The sequence below is a fragment of the Hipposideros armiger genome, unplaced genomic scaffold, assembly GCF_001890085.2.
Source record: "Hipposideros armiger isolate ML-2016 unplaced genomic scaffold, ASM189008v1 scaffold_30, whole genome shotgun sequence".
In the NCBI taxonomy this organism is placed as follows: Eukaryota; Metazoa; Chordata; class Mammalia; order Chiroptera; family Hipposideridae; genus Hipposideros; species Hipposideros armiger.
The window spans coordinates 496,673-523,283 of NW_017731380.1; the positions used below are offsets into that span (position 1 = coordinate 496,673).

At 38.9% G+C, this 26,611-nt stretch overlaps 1 protein-coding gene across 1 annotated transcript in view; it reads left to right on the top strand.

The window, feature by feature from the left end:
* DPP4 (dipeptidyl peptidase 4) overlaps positions 1–26,611 on the top strand; it is a 91,554-nt gene that overhangs the window by 54,834 nt on the left and 10,109 nt on the right. The window contains exons 13-23 of the mRNA XM_019636841.1: positions 718–825; positions 1,086–1,153; positions 2,305–2,358; positions 2,717–2,838; positions 4,505–4,552; positions 4,797–4,895; positions 14,483–14,552; positions 16,974–17,168; positions 19,757–19,811; positions 20,401–20,500; positions 23,497–23,561. Coding sequence (XP_019492386.1) covers positions 718–825; positions 1,086–1,153; positions 2,305–2,358; positions 2,717–2,838; positions 4,505–4,552; positions 4,797–4,895; positions 14,483–14,552; positions 16,974–17,168; positions 19,757–19,811; positions 20,401–20,500; positions 23,497–23,561 — 984 coding nt within the window. The remainder of the gene's footprint in view (positions 1–717; positions 826–1,085; positions 1,154–2,304; positions 2,359–2,716; positions 2,839–4,504; positions 4,553–4,796; positions 4,896–14,482; positions 14,553–16,973; positions 17,169–19,756; positions 19,812–20,400; positions 20,501–23,496; positions 23,562–26,611) is intronic.

The window sequence follows — 26,611 nt, forward strand, 5'->3', positions numbered from 1 at the left end:
AAAGGCTCATGATAAAATGATAACTATATTCATGTTTCTGTACTGAAATATATGACATACTCCTTAGAGTATCTAGTCCAGAAATGGTTCAAGACTTTCTAAGCCTGACTTTCAAAAAGACATATGTCTAAAAGACAGGGAGAAAAATGTCCCTCAAATTACAAACCATGTCCAACCTAAAATAGTCAAAAATAATATTTGTGTGTTTTAAGAAAGCACATATGTGACACTGAGGAAACTCCTTGAAACTGAAAAGCTAATGCTGATTTTTGCACAATTAACACTCAGAAGTCATAGAGTTGGGCAGTACATGGGGGGAGGGGGGTTGTTACTTTGTGTGGGTGAAAAGGATAACTTGCATTGTTCTGTACACCTGAAACTAACAATAAAAAATTTTAAAAAAAAAGAAGTCATAGAGTTATCCTCCAAAGAGAAAAAGATGTCCAGGAATAACAGTAACCACTGCTTTGTATTGCGTATCCTTTGTAAAGTAAGCATCCTTATGTTCATTCTCTCATTTACTCTTCACAGAAAAATTCCTTAGGAGTTAGATCTTTTTGTCTGCATTTTCTAGAAGGAGAATTTTCTTTTGAGACACTGGTTTCATTTGCCAAGTAAATGAAGCACAGGTGTTGAGAGGACTTTCTAAAACTAAAGTTGGTACTGAGATAAAACTAATGTGTTTTAACCTGTTTTTTGTTTTACATTATTTTCTAGTTTAGGCCTTCAGAACCTCATTTTACCTCTGATGGGAATAGCTTCTACAAAATCATCAGTGACAAAGAGGGCTACAAACACATTTGTTTTTTCCAAATAGGTAAAGAAGTGAGTATTCTTACATAATTTATTTCAGGTTGATCTCCTTTTTTTTGAAACTCACTTGAAGTGAAAGTCATTTGGTAAAGTCAATCAATATGTTCAAATAATCAGACTAATTCAAATTCCTTGGAAGTATCTGGAGTAAAGTGGATGGAGACCCAAGAAAAAGATGAGATTATCTGAATTCCGGATATAAATGATTTAATTAATCCTCCACTTAACCTTGACTAAAGAGTCTAATCAACCTCTTTTTTTAATCCCATCAGAATTGCACATTTCTTACAAAAGGAGCCTGGGAAGTCATCAGTATAGAAGCTCTTACCAGTTATTACCTGTGAGTATTCTAATAATTGATAGGATGTGAAAATGCTCCCTAGTCGTAATAACACCCTCTTTGCCCAGAAATGGGAAAAAAATCTCCTACAAATAAAGAGTAGTCTGTTTGGAATGTGTTCAGTACACTTTTTTATTTTTAACATACGGAAGCCTTAATGATTTTCACATATGCTTAGCAGATTTGATACCCTGCCACCAAGCAGCAGTACCTCTTGCTCTTACCTGCTTTACAGCAGAAGAGCTGTAACCTCTTTTTCTTAACCGTCTTGAAATACTGAACTAGCACTCAGGGGCATTTTGTTAAATTTCAGCTGGCACTGAATTTTTGGAAGGCTCGGAGAGGCTATTTTCTCTCTCCATGTCTCAGCCTTACTCTTTGAAAAATGGAAAGCTTTGCAGGGGCTATCAATGGCCATGCACGAGTTGGTGGGAAAGAGAGTGCTAATTTTCATTAGAATGTTAAGCATGTTTACAATTTTTTTATTGGTCTCAGCTGGAAGAATTTTGCCACTGCCCAAAGCAGTTTATGAAGGTTCTCTTTAGAGGTGGTTTCTGCCACTCTTAGGAAGACGCAGCCATCTAGAAGTTTGTGCTATAAATCAGAAAATATGGAAAACCATATAGAGCCCTGGTTCTCAACCTTCCTAATGCCGCGACCCCTTAATACAGTTCCTCATGTTGTGGTGACCCCCAACCATAAAATTATTTTCATTGCTACTCCACAACTGTAATTTTGCTACTGTTATGAATCGTAATGTAAATATCTTTTTGTTTTCCGATGGTCTTAGGCAACCCCCATGAAAGGGTCATTCGACCCCCAAAGGGGTTGCGACCCACAGGTTGAGAAACGCTGTAGAGAAATGGGGTCTTAACTTCAGGCTAGTTGCCCAGTCTTATTTTTCTTACAAAAGACTTGAATTTTTTCTTGTCATTTAAATTAAGTGAGCATTCAGATATTTTAGTCTGTTAAATAAAAAGAATTTCCTATTTAGAGATGATGGGGGAAGTGGTTTCTGGGTATGAGGGTACAGGGAACAATGAAAAGAAAGGCAAGCACTAATGCCCACGCATTTGTATGAGCGCCAATGCTTGGTGTTGAGTAAATGGAGTGTACATAATTAATATATATTTCATTTGTTTTCTTCCCAGATACTACATTAGTAATGAAAATAAAGGCATGCCAGGAGGAAGAAATCTTTATAAGTAAGGGCACAATCGAGTTGTTGACTTAAGTCTTTTTAGCTGATGAATAATTTCTGGACTCTTTTTTTTTCCCTTGTCCTAACTAATATATTAAACTGAAATTGCTCTCAAATGCTTCCATTCCATTATAAATCAATCTGCATGTCAACAAAAAAAAAGATGAAATGTTTTGTGATATTTTCAAACAATAGAAGGTTGGAGGTTATTATGAATTAATTTGTGTACTTACCTCACTTTAAAAGATTTGGAGGATTGCTTTGGCATTCTGATATCTTTGAAACTAAAATATGGCATTATTCAGTTCCTTCCTTTCATTTTCCTTTAATCAAACACTTAACTTCCACCATTGGTTTTACAGAATCAAACTTAATGACTACACAAACGTGACATGCATTAGTTGTGAGCTGAAACCAAATGAGTGTCAGTACTATTCTGCATCATTTAGTAAAGAGGCGAAGTACTATCAACTCAGATGTTCAGGTAAGTTGGAACTGACGACAGGGAGGAAGAGCAGCAGCGCTGGGGCCTCACAATGTTCATCCGTGGTAGTTCCCTCCATTGCCTCAGCTTTCATGCTTTCCCTTCCCAGCTGATGGTATTCCCTCTCTCTCCACAACCTTCTTTCCACCCTTCTGGCTCAGTGTCTTCCACCCTGAAGCCTCTCTTTCTATGTTCAGTTTAGGAAACACTCTTTCTGCCCTGCTCAATTCTCTCCTTTTGCATCTGAGGAGTTCTTGAAATCCTGTTAAGTCCTCTTGTCTTCACTCACGTTTAAGTGGTGAGTTAATCACCCTTCCTTCCTCTTCTAACCAAGAAGCTCGCTTTAGACCGAAAACACTCACACCCTAGAGCTTATGTATAACAGAGACACTTTATCCTTATCTACACACATATTGTGGGTTTTTAAAAATTATTATTTTATGCACTTGCCCCTTTAAATGAGAAAATGGATGTGGGTGGTGCCTGTCCCTCAATATGCTCATAGCTCTACCTTCTATTGCTATTGCTATGACTGTTTTCTTTATTATAGATGAAGAAACCTGGACAAGGTGAGGCAAGGTGACATCCACAGGTCACACAGCTAATAAAGGCACAACAGTATTCAAACACAGGCCTCGGCCGCCTGAGCTCTCCATTAGGCACTATGCTAGATTACTTCTCAAAATGACAGAAAGAATCTGTATATTCTGAACAGAACTGTCCATCACCAAAAAGAGGTCTCCAAACCAGTTACTTGAATCTTTCTTTACTAGCATATTTTCTTCACTATTATACTTTTCTTTATGGTTCTTTACCATGGCTGTTTCAGTCACCATTTCTCAGGCATGGGTTTTAATACTAGGCATTGTGCTAAAAGCTTTACATTCATGATCTTGTTTGATCCTTAAGAAAACTCTATCATGTTGATAATCTTATCCTCATTTTATATGTGAGGAGAGTGAAGCATGGATATGTTATCCTAAGTCACATGACAGGTAAGCCAAATTCAAACCCAGGTCTGTATAATGCCTCTGCTGTTGTTCTGATCAAGTGTAAAAATTAGTAGTATTATCTAAATGCATCAAAATTAAATAGCTTTTCTATACATTACCGCCCACTCTGCAACTACCACGGTTGGGATAGATAGTGAAGATATGTGTGGATGAGAAAAACACTTTGCATGCCAGAAAGGAATTGCTTATCCAAGTGAGGCTCTCTGCAGATGTGCTGCAGGACTCCACGGGGTGGGGACAGCAGAAGGGAAATACTCTCCCAGGTGAGGCTGGCTCCGGAGCTCTGCCTTAAGGAGGGTGGGGCCCGAGAGCTGGTTTGATTTTAGCAGGATTGTGGATTTAGAGAGCCAGGAAGAACAGCAGCTTTCCTGGGGTCCTTATGCTTAGGGCACAAATGAGGAAATTGGGCACAAGAATGATAAGGTGCCCAATGCACCAGGAGGGCCCGAATTTATTCCCTGCTTCAGTCTCCTGAGCCCTGTGCCTTTCCGGTCATATTCCTTACACTCAAATTGCACTATTTTAAGGAAGGAAAAACAGCTAATACTTATTAAGCCCCATATTCACTTATTAAGTGAGATAATAATAAATACTACAAAACAAACAAACAAAAAACTTCTCTAAAACATATTTTTCCCTGATTATGTTTACAGGCCCTGGTCTGCCCCACTATACTCTGCATAGCAGCAGCAATGATAAAGGTATTTTCAAATATTTCACCCTTCATTTGCTTTTTAGGAAAATGTGTGTAAATAGGACCAACATGTACTTAGGATAGTGGGGTTTTCTTTGACTTTAGAGGGTCTTAGCAATGACATTGAACACAAAGCTTGCAATCTGAATGTATAATCGCATCAGTGAATTGCCAACTTGTTCCTTATTGCTTTGTACAACCCAAATTATTCACATTGTAACAAATTACTGCTGTGTCAAATATTTGTTTAGAACTGAGAGTCCTGGAAGACAATTCAGCTTTGGCTAAAATGCTGCAGGATGTCCAGATGCCTACAAAAGAACTGAACGTCATTACTTTGAATGAAACAAGTAAGTTAAATTTCTCTGAACAACAGAACTTTTCATGGAAATACCAACCAAAAATGTAACTATATATGATAACTTGATCTGAAAATATGCATTTTATATTGTACATGAATCTAATGTAAGCTTATTTTTCCATGAAATGTTCTGTTACGAGAACTACTAGTTTTACATTCATTTGTCTTAAAATACAGTACCATTCTATGTAAAATTTATTTTAAGAGGAAAGTTATTTACAGAAAATGCACTATTGCTAATTCAATTTCATCCCAATATAACTCTGTTCTATTATTAAGTCTTAAATGTGTGTTTAGTTTAATGATACCCTAATGTATTTTATCTTTAACTCAAAGAAATAAAAAAAATATTTGAAATGACTATAGAAAAATAATATGGTTGACTATAAAATGCTGAAACTTCAGTCTCAGGAGAGAAATCTGGAATTTTTCCTAACCTCCTATGCCTCAGTAGTTAGCCTAGTCCCTGGCCTGATAGCTTGATCATGGATTATATTCAGAGGCCACCAAGAACAATAGGTTACTTTGAGTAGGGAATCTTGCAATTTGTTTATTTTTATTTGTTTGCTTATTTTTTTCAATTAAGGGCTGACAACTCATGAGGGAGGGGGGAATCCATCAGGATTTATTTTAGATTTATTGTTTTCTTTAATGTAGGATAGTAATAGAAAAGACTCAACTCATCTAATTTTAAATAGCAGGTAAAGCACAGGAAAGTGTAGGGTACTTCTAAAGAACAGCTTAGAACAGTGCTATTCAAACTGAATGTACATATGAGTGAGTCACCTGGGACCTTGTTAACATGTACCTTCTGGTCAGCATGGGCCCATGATCCTGAGTTGGTAATAGGTTCCTAGGTAATGCAGTGTGCCACCCACACCCACCCCCTTGTATCAGGCTTAACTGGCAAGGGCTTAGAGCTCTGGAGAGCTAACTGGACTGCAGATGTGGAAGGCACTGAATACCGAGATGTGGCATTGTACTTCAGTTGGTAAAGAGTGGGGAGCTCTAGAATGTTTTAGGGTCAGGGAAACCACGGGATTGCATGGATAACCAGACAGAGAGTGAAGGATGGAGCTGCCAGAGTGGGAGAGTCCAGTTGGGGGGTGTTATACCATTAGAACTCCAAGAAAGGAGGGCCTGAGGGAGTCTGGGATGAGGGAGCAAAGAGAGGTTGGACTAAGGACTAGAAAGAACCTCCCCAAAGAAAAGACTGTGGATCTTCAAAAAGGTGGAACTAAAACACTTCCAATTAACTAGTGCTGATTCAAACAAAAGAGAGATCAAATAGTAGATTTGACAGTCATTAAAAACATTATGATCAGGGAGAGTTCTGGTCAGGATGGCAGAGTAGGTAAAAGCTGTGCTTACCTTCTCTCATGACCACATCAAAATTACAACTAAACTACAAAACAACCATCATTGAGAACTGCCTGAAATCTTGCTGAACCAAAGCCCTACAACTGACATACAGAAGAAGCCACCTTGAGACTGGTAGGAGGCACAGAGACGCAGAATGAGCTGGTCCCACACCTGCATGTGACCATTAAAAATCAGGAGGGATATCTCGGCTGCAGAGGTTCCCCCCAAGGAGCGAGGGGTCCCATTGCCACACCAGGCTCCCCATCCCAGGGTCCCAATGACAGGCAGAGAAGTCCCCATAACTTCTGGTTGTCAAAAACATGGAGATTGTGACTGAGTGAGACGGAGAGTGGCTGGAGTCTCAGGTGCTCCTCTTAAAGTGACCACTCAAGGACTTACTGATGGAATCGATGGCTCTGAGCTCCAGTCGTGGGACAGCAGCTAGAGAGGTGACAGGGACATGTGGTCCCTGAGCTGTCTGGCTGCAGGATGAGGGCTGGAGGGGTAGCTTTCTCCCAGATGGAGGAGCTGGGAGAAGCCATTATCTCTTTGTTGAGCCCTCCCCCTTCCCAGCGTGCAAACACAGGTGGCCGCCATATCTGAGTCTCCATCAAGCTGGCTGACAACACTCATTCACGACACCCTGGTGATTCTGAGACCTCACCCAGCCAACTTTCAGGCACACCTAAGCCACTTCTAGTGGCTTTTTAGTACAAACCACCTGTTTTGGCTGATGTTGCAAATTTTCCTAGGGCCTCTCAAAGGTTTTCAGAACCCAGACAGGCAGCATCAGGTTTGAACATGTCTTGTACTTCTGGCTGAGCTGCCCTAAGCCTGGCACTGGCAGCAGCTGGCCTTGTTTCGAGGCTTGGCTTCTTGAGGCACTTCCAAGCACAGTGCGGGCAGGGGCTATCTGTAGATTGTTTTGTGGCTCTTGACCAGTGGCCCTGGGTGGGGCATATGCTGAGGCAGAATTTGAACTGCAGCAGATCCCCTCCCAAGTGGCACTGGGGTTGGCATGCCCAGTGGCCAGCTGCAAACTCAGCTGGAGCTGTCTCCAAGGATGACACACCCAAGGGGTTGATTAGGCAGGCACCAGAGCCCTGCAGAAGCAGAGCCTGCTCTGTAGGATCAGGCCCTATACCACAACTGCTCCACTGTAGTCACAGCCAGTCCTCACAACCAACGAGCCTGAGGGTCAATCCCTCCAACTGATGTGTAAACACCAACCACAGCTCAACTGTAAGAAGACAGCACACAAAACTCACACAAGTGACACAGCTGGAGTGTGTAGCTCAGGTGACCAGGAAGACTGTGCCATTGAGCCCCACAGCATACTTACTACATATGGCTACTCTACTAAGACCAGGAGACATAGTGGCCCTACCTAATACATAGAAACAACACAGGGAGGCAGCTAAAATGGGGAGACAAAGAATCATGTCCCAAATAAAAGAACAGAACAACGCTCCAGAAAAAGAACTAAACAAAATGGAGACAAGCAATCTACCAGACACAGAGTTTTAAACACTGGTTATAAGGATGCTCAATGATCTCAGGGAGAATTTCAACAAAGAGATAAGAAACATAAAAATGGAGATAGAAAACATAAAAAAAACAGTCAGAAATAAAGAATACAATAATGGAAATGAAGAATATATTACAGGGAATCAACAGTAGATCAGATGAAGCAAAGGATCAAATCAGTGATTTAGAAGATAAGGTAGCAGAAAACACCTAATAAGTATGGCAAAAAGAAAAAGAAATGCAAAAAAAATTGAGGAGAGTTTAAGGGACCTCTGTGACATCAAGCATACCAATATTTATATCATAGTGGTACCTGAAGGAGAAGAGAGAGAGCAAGGAATTGAAAACCTATTTGAAGAAATAATGATGGAAAACTTCTTTAACCTGGTGAAGGAAATATACATATAAGCTGAGGAAGCACAGAGTCCCAAACAACATGAACCCAAACAGGCCCACACCAAGACACATCATAATTAAAATGTCAATGGTAAAAACAAAGAGAGAATCTTAAAAGCAGCAACAGAAAAGCAGTTAATTACCTACAAGGGAGCTCCCATAAGATTGTCAGCTGCTCTAATAACTGCGCAGGCCAGAAGGGATTGGCAGGAAACATTTAAAGTAATGAAAAGCAAGGACCTACAACCAAGATTACTGTACCCAGCAAAGCTATCATTAAGAATCAAAAAACAGATAAAGAGCTTCCCAGACAAGAAAAAGCTAAAAGAGTTCATCACCACCAAACCATTATTGCAAGAAATCTTAGAGGGACTTCTTTAAGAATAAATAAATAAATAAATAAATAAATAAATAAATAAATAAATAAAATGGCAATAACTACTTACCTATCAACGATTACTTTTTCAAGTAAATGGGTTAAATGCTCCAATCAAAAGATAGAGAGGATGGGGCCGGCCGAGTGGCACGATGGTTAAGAACTGGCTTGGGATGCCAGAGGGCCCCGGTTCGGATCCCAAATATGAGGGCCAGTGACACTGCCCTCCACAGCTAAGATGCTGAACAACAGCTCAACCTGGAGCTGGGCTGCCATGAGTCACAGGTGACGGCGTAGGCTGCAGCCCCTGTGGCAGTGGATTGCCATGGGCTACCGTATGTAGCCAGCAGCCAGTGTGAGCGGCCAGCAGCCACAGTGAGCGGCTGTCCAAAAGCCGGCAACTGATCTGCCTCGCCCGGGAAGAGCGCAATGATGGTGCCAACTTGGGCCAGTGAAGCAACGTCCTCCACAACTAGACTGAAGAACAAAACGATAGCAACTTGTCTGTTCCCCTTCCCCCAATTCCCCAGCATTCTTCCCATTCCCCCAATTCCCCAATTAAAAAAAAAAAAGCAACTTTAAAAAAAAAAAGATAGAGGGGATGAATGGATAAGAAAACAAGACCGTTACATATGCTGCCTACAAGAGATTCACTTCAGATAAAAAAAACATGCACAGACAGAAAGTAAAGGGATGAAAAAGATATTTCATGAAAATGGAAACAAACAAAAATCTGGGGTAGCAATAATTCTACCAGATAAAACAGACTTTAAAAAAAAGACTATCTATAACAAGAGACAAAGAAGGACCTAGTAATCCCACTTCTGGGTATTCATCTGAAGAAACCCAAAATGCTACTTCGATAGGACATGCTCATCCATATGTCCACTGCAGCATTATTTGCAATAGCCAAGATATGAAGGCAATCTGGTGTTACCAAACAGATGAATGGATAAAGAAGAGGTGGTACCTATACACAATTGAATATTACTCTGCCATTTCAAAAACGAATGAAATCTTGCCATCTGCAACAATATGGATGGACCTAGAGAGCATTGTGCTGAGTGGAGTAAGTCAGACAGCAAAACACAAATGTCATATGATTTCACTTATAAGTGGAATCTAAAGAACAAAATAAATAAGCAAATGAAACAGAAACAAACTCATAGGTAAAGAGAACACTTCGATGTTTGCCAAATGGAAGGGAGTTGGAGGCTGGTAAAAAAGAGGAAGGGATTAAGAAACACAACTGTATTGTTATAAAGTAGTCATGAGGATGTAGGGTATAGTATAAGGAATATAGTCAGTAATGTTGCAATAACTATATACGGTGTCAGATGGGTACTGGATTTGTTGGGGTGATAGATGGGAGGGTGGTTGGAGGCAGGGAAAAAAAGGTGGAGGGATTAAAAAGCACAAATTGGTAGTTACAAAACAGTCATGGGGATGTAAAGTAACGCTTAGGGAATATAATCAATAATATGGTAATTACTATGTATAGTGCCAGGTGGGTACTGTTGAATAACTATGATGTACACCTGAAACTAATATAATATTGTATGTTAATTATATTTTAATAAAAATCTTTAAAAAGAAAGAAAGAAAAGCTGTCTCTTTCAGGTGCCAATGAGGTAGCTCCACAAATAAATTTTGCATTTACAATGTAGTGGTGGGCAAGAGCTAGCTCACAACTGCTCATGAAAGACAATAGTTAAATTTTCAGGGATTTTGTGAGCGGGTTGCTTAAATAAAGCCTTTAATAAAAAAATGTATATAATCATCCAATTTAAAATTTATAATACTTAAAACTCACCATTTGCTAGTTATCTTATTACATTTTGCTATTCTCTAAATGCTCTTGAGGTTCTTTGCATCTATTATGTTTGCATGGAAATATATAATGGTATGCTACTGTACCTCTCTTCCGAAACCCACATTCAGTGACATCACACTAGTGGCTTGAAATTGGCCATGATAGGAGTATTTATACCACAGTAATCAGCAAATGCTACAAGTCAGGGCTTTATATCTTGTATTGTTGATTGTCTAAATACGTTTTCTCAACTTTTTTTTTGTTTTATTATCACCACCCTAAGGAGCCTTTTAGATATTTTTGTCCTAACTGTTTCTCCCACATGAATACTTAAACCATAGATATATTACTGTTTATGTACTCTATGCATGTCTATGCTTTATACATACAAAGAGTATTATTTTTTGCCTTTTCCCAAGAGCCAGTTTTTGCTCACATGGGGCCATATCACCTCCTTAGAGAATGCATGATTTAAAAGTGATTTAAAAGGAGATCCAAGATGGCAGAGTAGATAAACACTGTGCCTCTTTTCTTTCGTGAACACATTAAAACTACAATTAAATTATAAAACAGGGTAACCATCTAAAGTCTGGCTGAACAAATGTTTTATAACTAAGAATGTAAAGAAACAACACTGAGACTGGTAGGAGGGGCAGAGATGAGAAACAGGCAGGCCCAAAACCTTTGTGGTGGTTGAGAATCAAGAGGGTTATCTTGGCCACAGAGGGTTCCCCCAGAAGAACAAGAGACACCAGCCCCACACCAGCCTCCCCAGACCAGAGTACTGATGCCAGGAAGAAAACACCCCACAACACCTGGCTGTGAAAAACAGTGGAAATTCCAACCACCTGGCTACGGGAAACCCAGAGATATTCTGAAACGGCCCATTCATAGGCTTTCTCACTAGCAGGTACTCACCATGGGTTCCAGCAGAGGGACGGGGGCTCAAGGTGCATCGGAGGCATACGGGGGACAGACTGAGGTGTGTTGCTTTTGGGTGAGGGCTGGAGGACAGTCTCAATTTTTTCTGGGTGGGGTCCTTCTCCAGTACAGCTGGCAGGTGGGTGCCATCTTGCTTGTGTAGAGCCCATCCCCACAGACCAAATCTGAATCTGATTGGCCTCGTGAGCTCCACTGCTTCAACCTGCTGACTTACTGGGACCCAACCTACCCAGCTCCCCCAACACCAGAGGTGCTTTCTGACTGGCAGTCAGCCCCGCCCACATTGCACTCTTTCCTGGAAAACTATCAGAGTCCATGGCCCCCAAGCTGGCAGTGACTGGCCTCGGAGTGCTCTGAGACTTTTGCTGAGTAGCTCCAGGCTCAGCACTGGCAAAAACCAAAATTTACATTAAACTTGTGACCACAAGTCTTCCCACTCTAGTGACTCCCTGAGACCCTACCCTCACCTAACTCGCATACCTCACAAGGTTTTATCAATGCCTGAACCTTAAGGGAGCCAGCAGATGGCAGCAGGCCTCAGGGTGTCCTAGCTTTTTATGGAACTACCCTAGGCTCAGTACTGGTGGCAGCTGTCCTCGGTTCACAGCATGGCCTCTCCCACATGCCTCCAGGGTTATCGCAGGCAGCAAATAACTGCAGATCACTTTGTAGCTCCTGCCAAGTAGTCAGTCCCTGGCTGGTCACAGACAGTGGGTGACCTGATCCTGCAACACAGCCCCTCCCAAGGGGCCCCAGAACCAACAAACTTGGAGGTTGGCTTCAGACCACAGCAGAGCACTGCCCAATTAGCCCTACAAGTGGCACATACACAGGGCAGTCTCAATAGGCTCCAGAGCCCACTGGAACAAATCTCACTCTATGGGGTTAGCCCACCTCACAGCAGCACATAAGGTATGGTCATGGCCAAAACCCACAGCCAATCAGCCTGAGGGTCAATACTACCCATGATTTGCCAAGAACAAGCAAGGCTCAACTATAACAGGAGGACATACATAACCCACACAAGGGGTATTCCTGGAGTACCCGGGTCAGGTGACCAGGGAGACTGTGCCACTGGGCCCCACAAGCCACCTGGCCAAGACAGGGAGACACAACATATCTACCTAATACATAGAAACAAACAGAGAGGCAGCAAAAATGAGGAAACAAAGAAATGTGTCCCAAATGAAAGAAAAGGAGAAAACCCCAGAAACAGAACTAAACAAAATGGAAGCAAGCAAGCTAGCAGATACAGAGTTCAAAAACACAATGCTTATAAGAATGCTCAAGGAACTTAGTGAGAACTTCAACAAAGAGAGAGCAAGTATTAAAAAAAAAAGGACATAGACACTATTAAAAAGAACCAGTCTGAAGTGAAGAATACAATAACTGAAATGAATGCACTAGAAGGAATAACCAGCAGACTATATGAAACAGAGAATGGAATCAGCAATTTGCAAGAGAGGGTAGCAGAAAACACCCAATCAGAACAGCAAAAAGAAAAAAAAGAATCCAAAAAAATAAGGACAGTTTAAGAGACCTTTGAGACTACATCAAACATAACATTTGCATCATAGGGGTACCTGAAGAAGAGAGAAAGTAAAGGATTGAGCACCTATTTGAAGAAATAATGACTGAAAACATTCCTAACAGGGAAGGAAATAGACATAAAAGGCCAGGAAGTGCAGAGAGTGCCAAAAAAAGATGAACCCAAACAGGCCCACACCAAGACGCATTATAATTAGAATGGCAAATGTTAAAGACAGAGAGAATTCTAAAAGCAGCAAGAGAAAGGCAACTAGTAACTTATAAGGGAGCTCCCATAAGATTGCCAGGTGATTTCTCAACAGAGACTTTGCAGGCCAGAAGGGGTTGACACAAAATATTCAAAGTGATGTAAATATTCAAAGTGATATATAAATGCCCAGAAGTGGGATTTCGGGGTCCATCTTTGTCTCTTGTTATAGTCTTTGTTTTAAGTCTGTTTTGTCTGGTATAAGTAGTGCTACCCCAGCCTTTTGTTTTGTTTTGTTTTGTTTGCATTTCCATTTTCATGAAATATCTGTTCCATCCCTTTACTTTATGTGTATGCTTGTCTTTTAATCTGAAGTGAGTCTCTTGTAGGCAGCATATGTGAGGGTTTGTTTTCTTATCCATTCAGCCCTCCTATGTCTTTTGATTGGAGCATTTAATCCATTTACATTGAAAATAATTGATAGATATGTAGCTATTGCTATTTTATTATTCGTAATTTTCACTATATTTTTTTCCATCTTAAAGAAGTCCCTCAAAGATTCCCTATAATCCTGGTTTGGTGGTGATGAACTCCTTTAACTTTTTTTGTCTTGGAAGCTCTTCATGTGTCCTTCAATTCTAAATGATAGCTTTGCTGGGTAATCTTGGTTTCTCTCCCTTTCTCTCTCTCTCTCTCTCTCTCTCTCTCTCTCTCTCTCTCTCTCTCTCTCTCTGATTTTTTAGTCTAGCTAATCATCTTGAATTTGGGAGCAAAGGAAACCCGTTCATTATTTAGGGACAAATTTTATAAACTTATGATAAATGAAGCACAGAGAATTAAACAGATCTGCAGAAGATCATGTAGAATGTACACAAGTTTGCTCCATGTAAACTTAACTTCATTCTGTGAAACACACAGCTGAGAATGGGAACTCAACTTTGAGGTCTGGCATGGCAATAACAATTACAAAAATGTTATTAAATCAGAATTTTAAAATAGAGCTGGGGCCAACTAAAAATCCTAAATATCTTCAAGGAAATTCAAAAACAGAAAAGTATTTTGGAGGTAAACTTAGAACATAAGCCATAAACAAACTAGACAAGTAGATTAGATGCCGAAGAACAGAATTATAAATACAAAACATTATCAATTCTAAAATGCACTTTTATTTTACAAGGCACCGATGTATTTAATAGATATATTAGAAACAACTTTATTCTTTTAATCTGAACTAGTATTGTAACCTAAAAGAGAATATTTGTATTTCTTAAAAACATGCTGAATCAAAGCAGTTCACTTTCCTTTTTTATTCTAAGTTAACAAATTGTTAAACTCTAGATATGACTTATATTTGACAGGTAAGGAACCAAAATCATGTGGTAATAATTGTTCTTAATTCACTAATTAATCTTTCTATTTGTTTAGAATTTTGGTATCAGATGATCCTCCCTCCTCATTTTGATAAATCCAAGAAATATCCTCTACTAATAGATGTGTAAGTATTCAAGAGAAGGGATTTTTTTTTTTGCCTAGTTTAGCTGACTGAAAAATACATCCAAATGCATCCTTTCTGTCTTCCTGAATCATCGTGAAGCTACTTTACTAGGTCCTCCTCCCATTTTGCATTCACAAACCCAAACCTGTGTTTTCTACCTTCTTTCTAATGGAGAAGGTAGACAGTCTTCTTCCATCAAAACGGCATATGGATTTTGTTTTTATTTGTTTCCCTGAACTCCAAAGGAATTCCAAAGGAATTCTCAAGTCCCCATTTTCATTCTTTCATTGTGGGCATTTTAATGCGCAAGAGATGGGTATTCACAGTTTTTATAGTTTCCTTACCCCCAGACTTGAGTAAATGTCTCTCATGATTGCCTTTTATTCATTAGGATATTAAGCTTCTCTTTCTTTAGTTCCTGAAATATCACTGCCTGGTATTTTCCCTTCCAGTTTTTGGTGACGAGAACAAATGTGGAACAGGAGAGTATTCATTATAACTCAAACTTCTTCAAATCATGGAGAAAGCTCTGAAATCGCAAGTCTTTGAGCAGTAACTGCGAACTCATGTGAATTCTAAATATGGCAGTTTTGTAAAATATCTTTGATAATTATTAGGAATACATTTATTTAACTTTAATCCTTCCAAAATTTCTGACCTCACCCATAATGCCACAATTCCAGTCTTCCTGTTTTAGCATGACTCATTTTCTTCATTAAAAACAAAACAAAATAACAAATGTGCTTGGTGCCTTCTGCATGCCGGGTAATTTGCCTTATTTCGTTCACACAGCAAACTTATGTGTCAGGCCAATTATATAGAAGAGAAAACGGAAGCTCAAGCTCAGGGGCAACACTTTCATGTTGGTACTAGCAAAAAATAAAAATAAAAAAGGAGAATCGGAGGAGGGTTACAGATATTTGCTTCAGACATAGCCTTCTTCCATTGTATTTAAAGTTCCATGTACACACAACATAAAAGCTCAAAGAAAGAGAAAAAGGTATTTTAAATTTCCAAATGTGCTATTTGATTTTCATTAAGCTTCGTTTTGATTTAGTAACATTAATTTGCTTTAGGCTTTAGCCCCCAATCCCCAAAAAAGGATCCTTTAGAAAAGAGTGATATTTTTATCTTCGTTGACTCCCTGTAAGTAATAATTAGGTTTCCCTTTCATTAGGAAAGTTTTTAAAAAAAAGGTAAATTTAGCGTCCATTTCTTTTCAGTGATTTTCCTTTTCATGTCCTTAGATGTCTAAAGTTTTGTTTCCTATTTTTAAAAATAATGTCATTTAATGTTAACTACTATTAAGAGAAGCTGTTGCGCTACCAAAGTTAATATCACTGAAAGGACCCAGGCATTTCCCATGTTGTTAAAAAATGTTTACATGCCCAAGAAATGCATGACTGAGTCCTTCCTTTTAAAGTTATAATGTTACAATATTTAGTTTAAAATTAAAATAATACAATAATTTATTTAAAACTAAAGTTCTTTCGACTGCCATCCCTAAGGAGAGGGAGGACAATGTTAGCAAAGGCATACAAGCAGGAAACATGCAGTCCTGCGAAGGGGATAGTGAGCAGCTAAGTAGGACCGATGGGCTGGGGCAAGAAGAGTTATTGGAGAAGATCTGGGTCCAGGAGTCCTGTAGGTGGTGAAAAGTCAGCATATTTAAAGGAGATTCAGTGAACTATAGGGAGCTTCTCTTGGTTGACAAAGGGAAATGAGATGGCTTGAGGGAGACTGTGCCTACAGCTCTGTGGGAGGTAAGTTGCAGCTTGTGAAAATTGTAGATACAAGGGAGTTAAACTTATTAATAAATAGAATGCCTAACAACATACCCATTTTTCCAGTACAGTTTACTTCTCCTTTGAAGTTTTAAGGAATTGTGTTTATATTTTGGCCCATTCCACAATGATATGCAGAACCATAGTGTGCAACATGGTGCTGGGTACTGGGGGAAACGCAAAGCGTATCATGCAGCAGTCAACATCTTTAAGGAAGATCCAACCTAGGAAATGCACTTTGTAGTCTAGGAGTGTTTGTAAGCTGAAATGGAAAAATCTACTCAAAGCTGCATTTATTGTCATCCTTATTATTTTTTCATGACACAACTTCCCTATCCAAACTATAAGAGGATTTATTTCTTTGATTTCCAAGATACATATGACTTAGAAAATGTTGGTCTATGAAGTCTGTGTTTGAGAACAATCTTCAAAGATTAAACCAATGAGCATCTTTGAAGGAAACACTCAGCTATTGTAGTCATGTTGTCAAGTTTTAGAGGACCTCAGATGTTGGCACGATTTCAGGCTCATGATGGGGGAAAGATGCCCACTTCTGGTCCACAGGGAATAGAAATACAAGCACTCCTCATTTGATTCAGGCAAACCACACAAGCTAACAATTTGTGTTTTTTCACAGGTATGCAGGACCCTGTAGTCAAAAAGTAGACGCCACCTTCACACTCAACTGGGCTACTTACCTTGCAAGCACAGAAAACATTATAGTAGCTAGCTTTGATGGCAGAGGAAGTGGTTACCAAGGAGATAAGATCATGCACGCAATCAACAGACGACTGGGAACACTTGAAGTTCAAGATCAAATTGAAGCAGCCAGGTGAGTGGCTAGAAGATGAATTCAAAGGTCATCTGATTTCCCACCCCCCTCAATTTATATTTTAAATTCATAAAGTGTAAAGAATTTAAAGTGTCCTAAGATGAATTTGTAATCTTTCATCTTTGGGGTGGACTTTTTGTGAAGATATCATGTTTAGATAAAAATGTATGTCATTATCTAGATTTATATAAAGTTTTTAAAAAGTATATATCCTAAATCCCTTTCTGTATGTGACTCTAGAAAGGGAATTGACATATGTGCTACCATCTTCGAGGAACAGAGACTCGAAATTCATCAAACACGTGGACAAGCTAAGGGATAAATGTACTCCTGAGTAAACATCTAACTAAGCAAGCTGACTACCCTATAGCCAGGGATCAGTAGATGAGTCCAGTGTTCATTTACACCTGAGGAGGGCAAAGGCTATGAAGTCCTAGGAGTGGCTCCTACCGTCGGCTCAGTGAGGTTTACTCCTCATCTAATTCTAGGAAAACTATAGAGCACGACCTTCACAGCTCATAACTATAAGAGCTTCATAAAGTAGGAATCACATCTCATTCTTGTGCTCTTCAGTTCTGGGACTATACATAGACACGATTTGACTTCATTAAGAGAGATTTTAATTATAAATGATGGTTACTCAGTAATGTGCATGTAACATGAGAAATGTTTTACTTGAATTGTCTTTGAAGCAGCACAGCAACCCTGGGAGGTGGATGTTTTTATCCCATATTTCAGGTAAGGAAATGGAGGCTCCTCAGTCAGGTAATTTGCCAAGGTCAGGCAGGATTTGAATCCAGGTTTCACTCCAACTCTTACATTCAATTGCATTTAACTGGTAAATAGGAAATGTAATCTTTGAATTTCTAAGTGCATGGACGTCTGCAGAATGTAAGTAGGTGATTTAAAATAATGTTGTGAAATCATAAACTCGGAAATGCAGAAAAATTGTGAATGATTAAATGGGTGGAGGATGATGCCTTTAAGAAATGGAACAACTGAGAAAGAGATGATGGCAATTTATTGAGTATCCCTAAGTCTCTTATACTGAAGTTAATGTTTAACTATTTTCCTAAAAGCTAAAAAAAGAGAGAGGTTTAGATTAGAGAGAGGACAAATTTGTTCAACAGTGAGGCTGTAATATTTTTAAATATATTTTTTTAATTTATCCAGATTAGTCCCCTGTGAGAAAGGGCCTAGTTTCCAGGGCCTCTCAGATCTGACCGACTCAAGCCCTAAAATTACAGAACTGAGTATCCACAGTATACAACTCCAGTTAAAAAAAGTACTGAGATGTACTGTGTTTATACAGTGGGATAGTATTTCAGCAACTAAAAACAACTATACACAACCACAGAGATGGATCTCACAAATAGGCTGTTGAATGGAAGAAGCCAGGCACACAAGCATACATTCTGCATGATCCAATGTATGAGTATATATAATTCAAAACCATGGCACAAATTCAGGTGAAATTTTTATAGAATCCAATAAAAGGAAAGCATTTCACTTTTTTTTTCCTTTTGCAAAAGGAGAAATGATCCAGAGACTTCTGGGGGATAATAGTGCACTATATCTTTGTTCAAGGATATGCTCACTTTGTAAAGATTTATCAACTTGTACACTCGTGACTTGGTGCACATATCTGTACATATGTATTCTAAGTTTTAAAAGTTGACATGGAGAAGGTAATGAGTTGAAAACTACTTACTTTAAGTTTTTAAAATTAATATTGCTTAGCTAATATTGCTTAACTCAGGGCAGCCTAAGAAAGATACCATCAATTGAAAAACACATATTCTCAAAGTCACACATAGGTTTCCCACACTCCTCAATACTACAAAGTTAAGCACCCCATTTGCTAGATGTTTTTTAAGTAAATAAGTTACCTTTTGATGTAAGGCTAGTATTAAGAAACAGGTGCATAAAACATTTCTGTCCTTTCTTTACCTAGATTTCATTCCCAAACACCATTTTGTGGCCAAAAGAGTTCTTCATCCATCAAGGAAAAAGTCCTTGTTATATAATGATGCTGAACTAACTCATCAACACCCAGCATAAAAAGGGGTTTATTTAGAGAGTCATGTTTATGTTCTCAGGTAGGGGGCTCAGATACATTTCTAAGCTCTACCCAGATGTTCTCCGTGTCCCTATATTTCTCTATGGCAGGGGCAGCCTCTCTCAAACTGAAAAACATCTGGAGAGATTTGAATTCAATTATGTAAAGAAAAGTGCATCTGGGCTGCAAATTTTTATACAAAGCTGTGAAAAAAAAAACTGCCAGGATTTGTTTTCTGTGAAACACACTCATGCACACACACACACACACACACACACACACACACACACACACACACACATACACACAATTTTTATGGAGTCCAGCAAAAGTAAACCTTGTTCATCTGGTTAAGTTAAACATGATAGATATTGATTGCAGGTGTTTATTTGATTGTTGGCAGTAATATATCTTAGCTTCCAATAGAATGAAATAGAAAACAAATGGCAGGGCTTCACATCTGTGCATTCATCTTAGTTTTCTATACACAATGTAATACTAATTCGTGGACTTCTTCCATATATTTTAGGCAATTTTCAAAAATGGAATTTGTGGATGACAAACGAATTGCAATTTGGGGCTGGGTGAGTAGTTGTCTGGCTGATGAATCTATATGCACTTCTTAGTGAATATAACCCGGAGCAGGATAGTATATCTTTTGTATGTAAATATTTGGAGATGAAAATCATGTCTATCCTTTTAATCTGAGAAGGTGTATATAAAATATCTTAGGTCTCTGAGCAACGAGTCCCGACTAGCCAGGCTTACACATTTGTTTGTTGTGATGAGGGAGGGAAGCAAGGAAGGGGAGAAAGAGGGAGAGAGGGAGGGAAAGAGAGAGCAAGAGAGGGAGGAAGGGAGACTTTTCTCTTGAGTCAAAGTCAGTAAAGGTTTAGTGTTTATTGTTTTTACGTTTTCTGTAATTGGTATTACCTGGCAACTTTTCAATGCTTTTCCCCTCACATCTGCCAAGAAAAGGGATGAGGGCTCTGAAAATGTAGCCTTTAGATACAGTCTAATTAAGGCCACTTTAAGCCTCCTCCACCATGCTTTCTATCTCTAAAGAGGCATGGTATAATATATAAAGATGTGAGAAATGTGGAAACCGCGACTCGCTTACCATATGGCCTTAATTCCTTTACCTCCATAAAAATAACTGTTTCCATCCCATAGTCATATGGAGGGTACGTAACCTCAATGGTCTTGGGAGCAGGAAGTCGCGTGTTCAAGTGTGGAATAGCCGTGGCGCCTGTGTCATCATGGGAGTTCTATGGTATGTAATTGCTATCAGGTACAAAGAGATACTGAGTGTTGACCTTAACATTCCAATGAAAAAAACATTCCTTTTTGAGTTTTAGTGTTTCTCCAGTGAATAAGCTGATTTATCCCACAGGTACTTTATGGATACCTAAAATAAAAACAATCGCACTTATTCTGCTATTGTAAAAGGCTGGATGGCATTATGTGTTATCTGCACATTTAGTTATCAGTAAATTCTGTTTTCCAAATTTCAAAACATGTCCAAAGCTACGTTTCTGCAGATAAACCCTTCCTTATCTTTATTGTAACTTGAGTTTTGGGCTTCAATTATTATCATAATAAAAGAAGCATGTATGTCTCTTATGGTAAAAATCAAATATAAATAGGGCTTTGGGTGGAAAGAGGAGAGTAGGGATAGGGGAATTCTGGGAGGTTTGTTTCTTACCATTGCCTCTAAGTAAGTGAAAGCCACTCTAGATTATCCTCTTCGTCATTGAGAAAATATTATTCTATTAAGGTGTATCATTTTATATAGTCTTACACACACATGTAATAGTGTAATTAACAAGGGGGAGGAAGTGAGCAGTGCAACAGTAGGTAGGGGAGAAGAGTCAGAGGTGGTGAGGAGATGAGTTTTTTTCTGTGCCTCTGCTGACTCCATCTCAAGTCCTTCATATAGTATAAGGATAGAATCATTGATAGTGAATATGCTCATTAAATATTTTATGTCCGAACATATGGTAGTGCCAATCTTGTGGAAATTGCTTTTTTTAAATCCTCTCCAAGTCAAGAGAAGCCAATGTAAAAAATACATTGCTATCTTTCTGTTAAAAAAAAAAAGGAGAACATAGTTAGGATTTGATCCTCACACGATGGATTTGCTTTCATATAATACTTTCCTGCTTGATATTAATTGTTCTACTGGATGGCTTGTTTTTGGAGACATCTGGTGGCTAATAAAATAATAGGAACAATCTTTGTTTAGAAACATGTAACGAAGGAGAGAACTTCATTAAATGTATATGGACCCATCTAACACATAGGAACTTTCTAGAATTCTTATATGTGTAAATTTGAGCAATTTTACACAAAGATGAGATAGAAGGAATATGTAAATGGTATTTCAAGGCATGTTTCTAAAGGTTTACAACTTCATTGTGCATTTTTAAATACTATTTTTAAAATTTCAGATCACCTTACACACGTAAACCTGGTTATCATAATAAGAAAGGGGCCTTATGTCCTAGGACAAGAAGAATTGAAATCTGTGGCTGTTTGAGGAGACATTTATTTTGCCCTTAAAGAACATTTTCCCCCTATCAAATGCACAACCTAAGTTATTCATATTTAAATGTTAAAAGATATGAGAACTTTATGAAGATCTTATACAGAGGGTGCCAAAACAATGTATACACATTTTAAGAAAGGAAAAAATTTTTAAAAGTGTAATACTCAATATATACCGATAACAAAAGATGAATACAAGTCACGTTTGACTTCTGCAATTACAAGAGGTGCTCAAAGTGGTTACCATCAGCATCCAGACACTTCTGATTATGGCAAACTACTGCTGGAGCAACACTGACCAAAGTGTCCACTTGTATACATTTTTTTGGCACCCCTGGTATTTTAAAGTACCCTTTAAAATATTATATTTTCTATTTTTTTAGTGTTCTCTAAATATATAAAATTATATGCAGGTTGTATTCATTGTAATCAAAATGATAAAATATTGCTCTTACTAATTTTCAAGGAAAATATTTTGATTTCCATAGAAATAGCATGTCAAAAGAATACATAGGGAATAACTAACACTCATTATCAATATAGTTTTTAATCTATAATGCCAGTCATAAAAAAAGGGTAAGGATGTTGCTTAAGGGTGTGGTTTAGATGATATATTCATTTAAATAATTAATGAGATCAGTATTGAAATACTAGTACAGTTACAGTGAAATTGAACCCATTAACCTATAAGGCACAATGGCAACATATTATTCTTATACTTATGTACTTACTGTTATCCGGTCATTTAAGGGGGCATCTTCCAAAAACAGCTATTTCAGATTTTTAAAGTTATATTAGAATTCAGCCACAGTAAATTTCTCACTGATATTTTAGGGTATATATATATATATATATATATATATATATATATATATATATATATGCATATTGTAGATATGATACATATTATATACATATCATATATAACATACGATTTAATTTTTTAAACTAGGAGGAAAATATGTTTAATTATGCAAAATAACCAAACAAATAATACATGTTTTTCTGCCACATATAGATAAAAGAGCTTAAGTCATTTTAGCAGACAGATATTAATCTGTTTCACAATACTTAACTGTTACAACACCAAAATTGAGGCCTCTCCACAAAATGAGAGAAAACAAATATTTAACTTGCATTATGATGGAGTTAGCTGAGCCGATATGGAGTTATACAACAAATGAATGATAACTGAGATATTTCTCTTTATTCTAGTGAATTTCAACCCGCAAAAAATACTATTTAAGTAAGCAACTAGTAATTAAACGTTATTAGAGATTTCCAAAAGGAAATAGCATATCAGAAATTAGAGCATATACTGTGGACCAAAAAAATTCAAGATAACTGAGGCATTAAAAGAACTGAGATTCTTTGAGAAGGTCAGATGATAATGTAAAGAGTCCTAGCCTCTTAGCCCTTCACATTTGACTTTCTTGCAAGTGGATTATTGATTGGATTTTAGACCATCTAGTTTGCTCTCTCTATGCCCTCATCATGAGAGTTACGTGGGGTTGGGCTAGGGCAGAGTGTGGAAAGGCAGGCATCTGAGCAGGTGTCTGGCTGCATTCACAAGCCAAATAAAAGTGATCTGGAGGAGATACTTCTGAGGGTAACCCTATAGACCTATGCACAAGTTAAGACATACCACAGCACATGAAATAACCCAGTAAAAGGAAGAAAAGTTTTTATTGTATGAATTAACTTTCCTTTTCTCCACCACAGACTCCGTGTACACAGAACGTTACATGGGTCTCCCAACTGCAGAAGACAACCTTGGCCATTACAAGGTAAGAGAGGAGGACCCATATCCATTTCATAACCTATTTATAAGTGGTTGAAGAGCATTTTAAAGTGTATCTATTCTAGAAAATATATATGTTTTTATTTCCAACAAAATTCTTGTTAAAAAGAAATAACACAGGTGGTTTAAAGATACTCCAGTAGCTTCCCCTGCTATATTCTGCATAATTACAGTCTTTATCGTATGCTATATAGGTCACAATATGCATTCATTTGGAAATACAAAGCAACACCAGATAATTACTTTAATTATAAAAAATTTCAGTTTAGAAAACATGTCAAATTCAGCATATTCCTTACAGCCCAGAAGATTCTAAACCTTTAGCTATATATTAAAATTTCTTATGGTATTATCCTAATTAAGATGTATGTATGAGCCTATAACTTTCTTATTCACAGCCTAATAGGTACAGTTTTTTTCATACAAGATTTGACTAAAGCAGGTGAGGGGTAGGTACAGTTGGGTGGTACCTTGAAAAGCCCTTGAATGCTAATTACTCAATAGCATCCACTAGGCTGGGCTGCCTGTTGGGAGAACTACAGATGGGCTATATAGCATTTGAAATATGCCCTGGGTGCAACTACCCCTGGCAGCCCCATGTGCCAGTGTGGATGCCACTGCAGAGCCGGAGCCACGCGGATGCAGCTGGAAGTGCTAGCTTAAGCACTAAAGGACCCTCGTAGCACTTTGGCCCATGCAACAGATTCCTGATTCTGCTTGTCATATGAGTCAAAAACCCTGAAACTTACAGACAACAAGACAAATCATCTGATGTTTACATTCTTCCGAGGAAATTTAAAACTCTTCCCAGGACAGTGAATTAAAAATAAAGATAAACAAGAATAACTTAAGAGAACAATTTCTCTTTATCTGTGCCACAATGCTCAAGACAAGGGCTTCATATTAATACATTTCTCTGAGCCATATTTGCACATTTTTTGTAAGATGTTATCATTACTATGTATTCTAAAGCCATTTGATCAAAACACAGTAAAACTCAAACTTTCTAGTGTTGCAACGTAAGTATAGACAGTTTCGGTCTACCTCTTCCAGCTTTATTTAGCAAGGTGGGTGGGGAGAGAGGGGGAGGGAGACGCATCTGTGTTTGTGCCTGGGTGTGTGTTTTCATTTCTGTTTTTCAGTCAAGATAAAAAAGTAACAACCTATAAAGCGACACAAATCATCTTCTACTGCAAAGCGGTCCCACCATCAGGTTGTTCTCATTCCTGCTCACTGGCCCCCATGGTACTTGGGACTCAGTTCTTCCCACACTTTCTCTTCCACATCCAGTGAGCTGATGCTGACTTCCTTCTTCCTTGTCCTTCTTCATAACCACATTGTTGTGGTCACATGACTACCCCTCCCTTTTACAACAAGAACCCAATTGGTTTCCCCTTCGCTTGTCTTTCCACTCTTTTCTATACCCCACAGAGCAAGGAGACTTACCCCACCCACAGCACTTTCGTGGGCCTTTCCTGTGTATGCAGCAACTCCGTCATCATCCTTTCCCGCGGTGTTCACCACCCGTCTTATGTTGGCCCAGTTTACCAGGGCCAGCTCACTGTTCTCTGAATATTTCTGGGCCTTTCCCTTTTGTGCCTTTGTCCTCTTCCCTCTACTGGGAATGCCATTTCCTCACCATCTCCGTCCATTAGGAGAGACCTGCATGGCTCTCCCAGGGGAGTAGCATCCCCTTTTGAATCCGATGACATTTTCCTCGTATCTCTCTAACCCTCCATTTATCTCTATTGGATGCATCGTTGGTTTGTACTCCCATGTCTCCTCTGCGGTACTGTGAGCTCTTCAAGGCTTGACTCAACATTGTATCCTTTGGATTACCCAGTATGAAGTATAAGCCTTAAAACCTTCTCTGAGTTCGTTTAAAAACTATTTGAAGGGAAACATTGTTATGAAAATTGTGTGCCTCCCTCATTTCTCTCATTTTACAGCTGGAATTTTCTTGTCTATGTCCTGACCAGGATTTTTAAATTTGAAAACCATCCCTCCTGTGGTACACTATATTTGATGAGTTGCCAAAGGGATTTCTCAGATATTCCAAATGTACTAAAAACTCCTGAAACATTGAAGGTGTACTGCCCAGGACAGTACTCCTGGTGTTCCTCTGGTGTCAAAAGTTCGTTTAAAAAAATCCCATACTGAAAAGTCTTTGGACCTGGAAGCACAAGGTCAAGTCCACACCCTCATATCTGAGGAAGTTCATAGCACCAAGCCTGCTCCCCAGATGAACACCAGCCGACAGGGTGTTTCCTCTTCAACCAGACCTCCCCTCAGAAGATAATTAGTTTTAATCTGCTATTCGAACCTGCATCGTTTCCCAGACTTTCCCACAGGTTCGCATGCTGATCCTCCTCTTCCTCAACTCTACCCCCAACTCTGGTGGCCATGTTCATCTCTACACTTAGGTGCTCACTGCGTGAGGTAGTCATGTAAACAGAAGCCACTTCCCATTGCCAATGGCAATACATGCACACTGGTTGCACAAAGTCACTCTTTCGTTTCACTGCACAGATGGCACCCGAGGACTGTTTAATCCTTCCACCGCCAGGAGTCGGGTTTTCTTGGCACAAAATTCACTGCTGGCAATGGACACATTAAAACTGCCAGTACCAGGGAGCTAAAGGTTCCCAATGTGTTACTCAGAGGAATTATTTGGGCCAGCAATCGTTAAGGTGGGCAGGAGAAAGGGAGGCAAATGCGTTACTGAACTGTTGCCACCCTGGTAAATTGCTTCCTCTCAACGTGGAGAACTGAATCTAAGTGCCTATATTTGGTGCACAGCAGGCTTTAGAATAAAGCTGCCCTCCTTTGTTTTTTAAATGAGCCTGTGCTTTTGTCTCTGGCAAGAAAACATTCAAAGATTCTATTTTCCTCCAAGGCCCCAGCTGCCCCTCTGGACCCCATCTTCTTTTACTTTTCTTTCCCAGGTGGTTTCTATTTCTCTCTCTCTCTCTCTCTCTCTCTCTCTCTCTCTTCCCTTCTCTCCTTGCCACCTCCCACCCTCTTTGAAAAGACAAA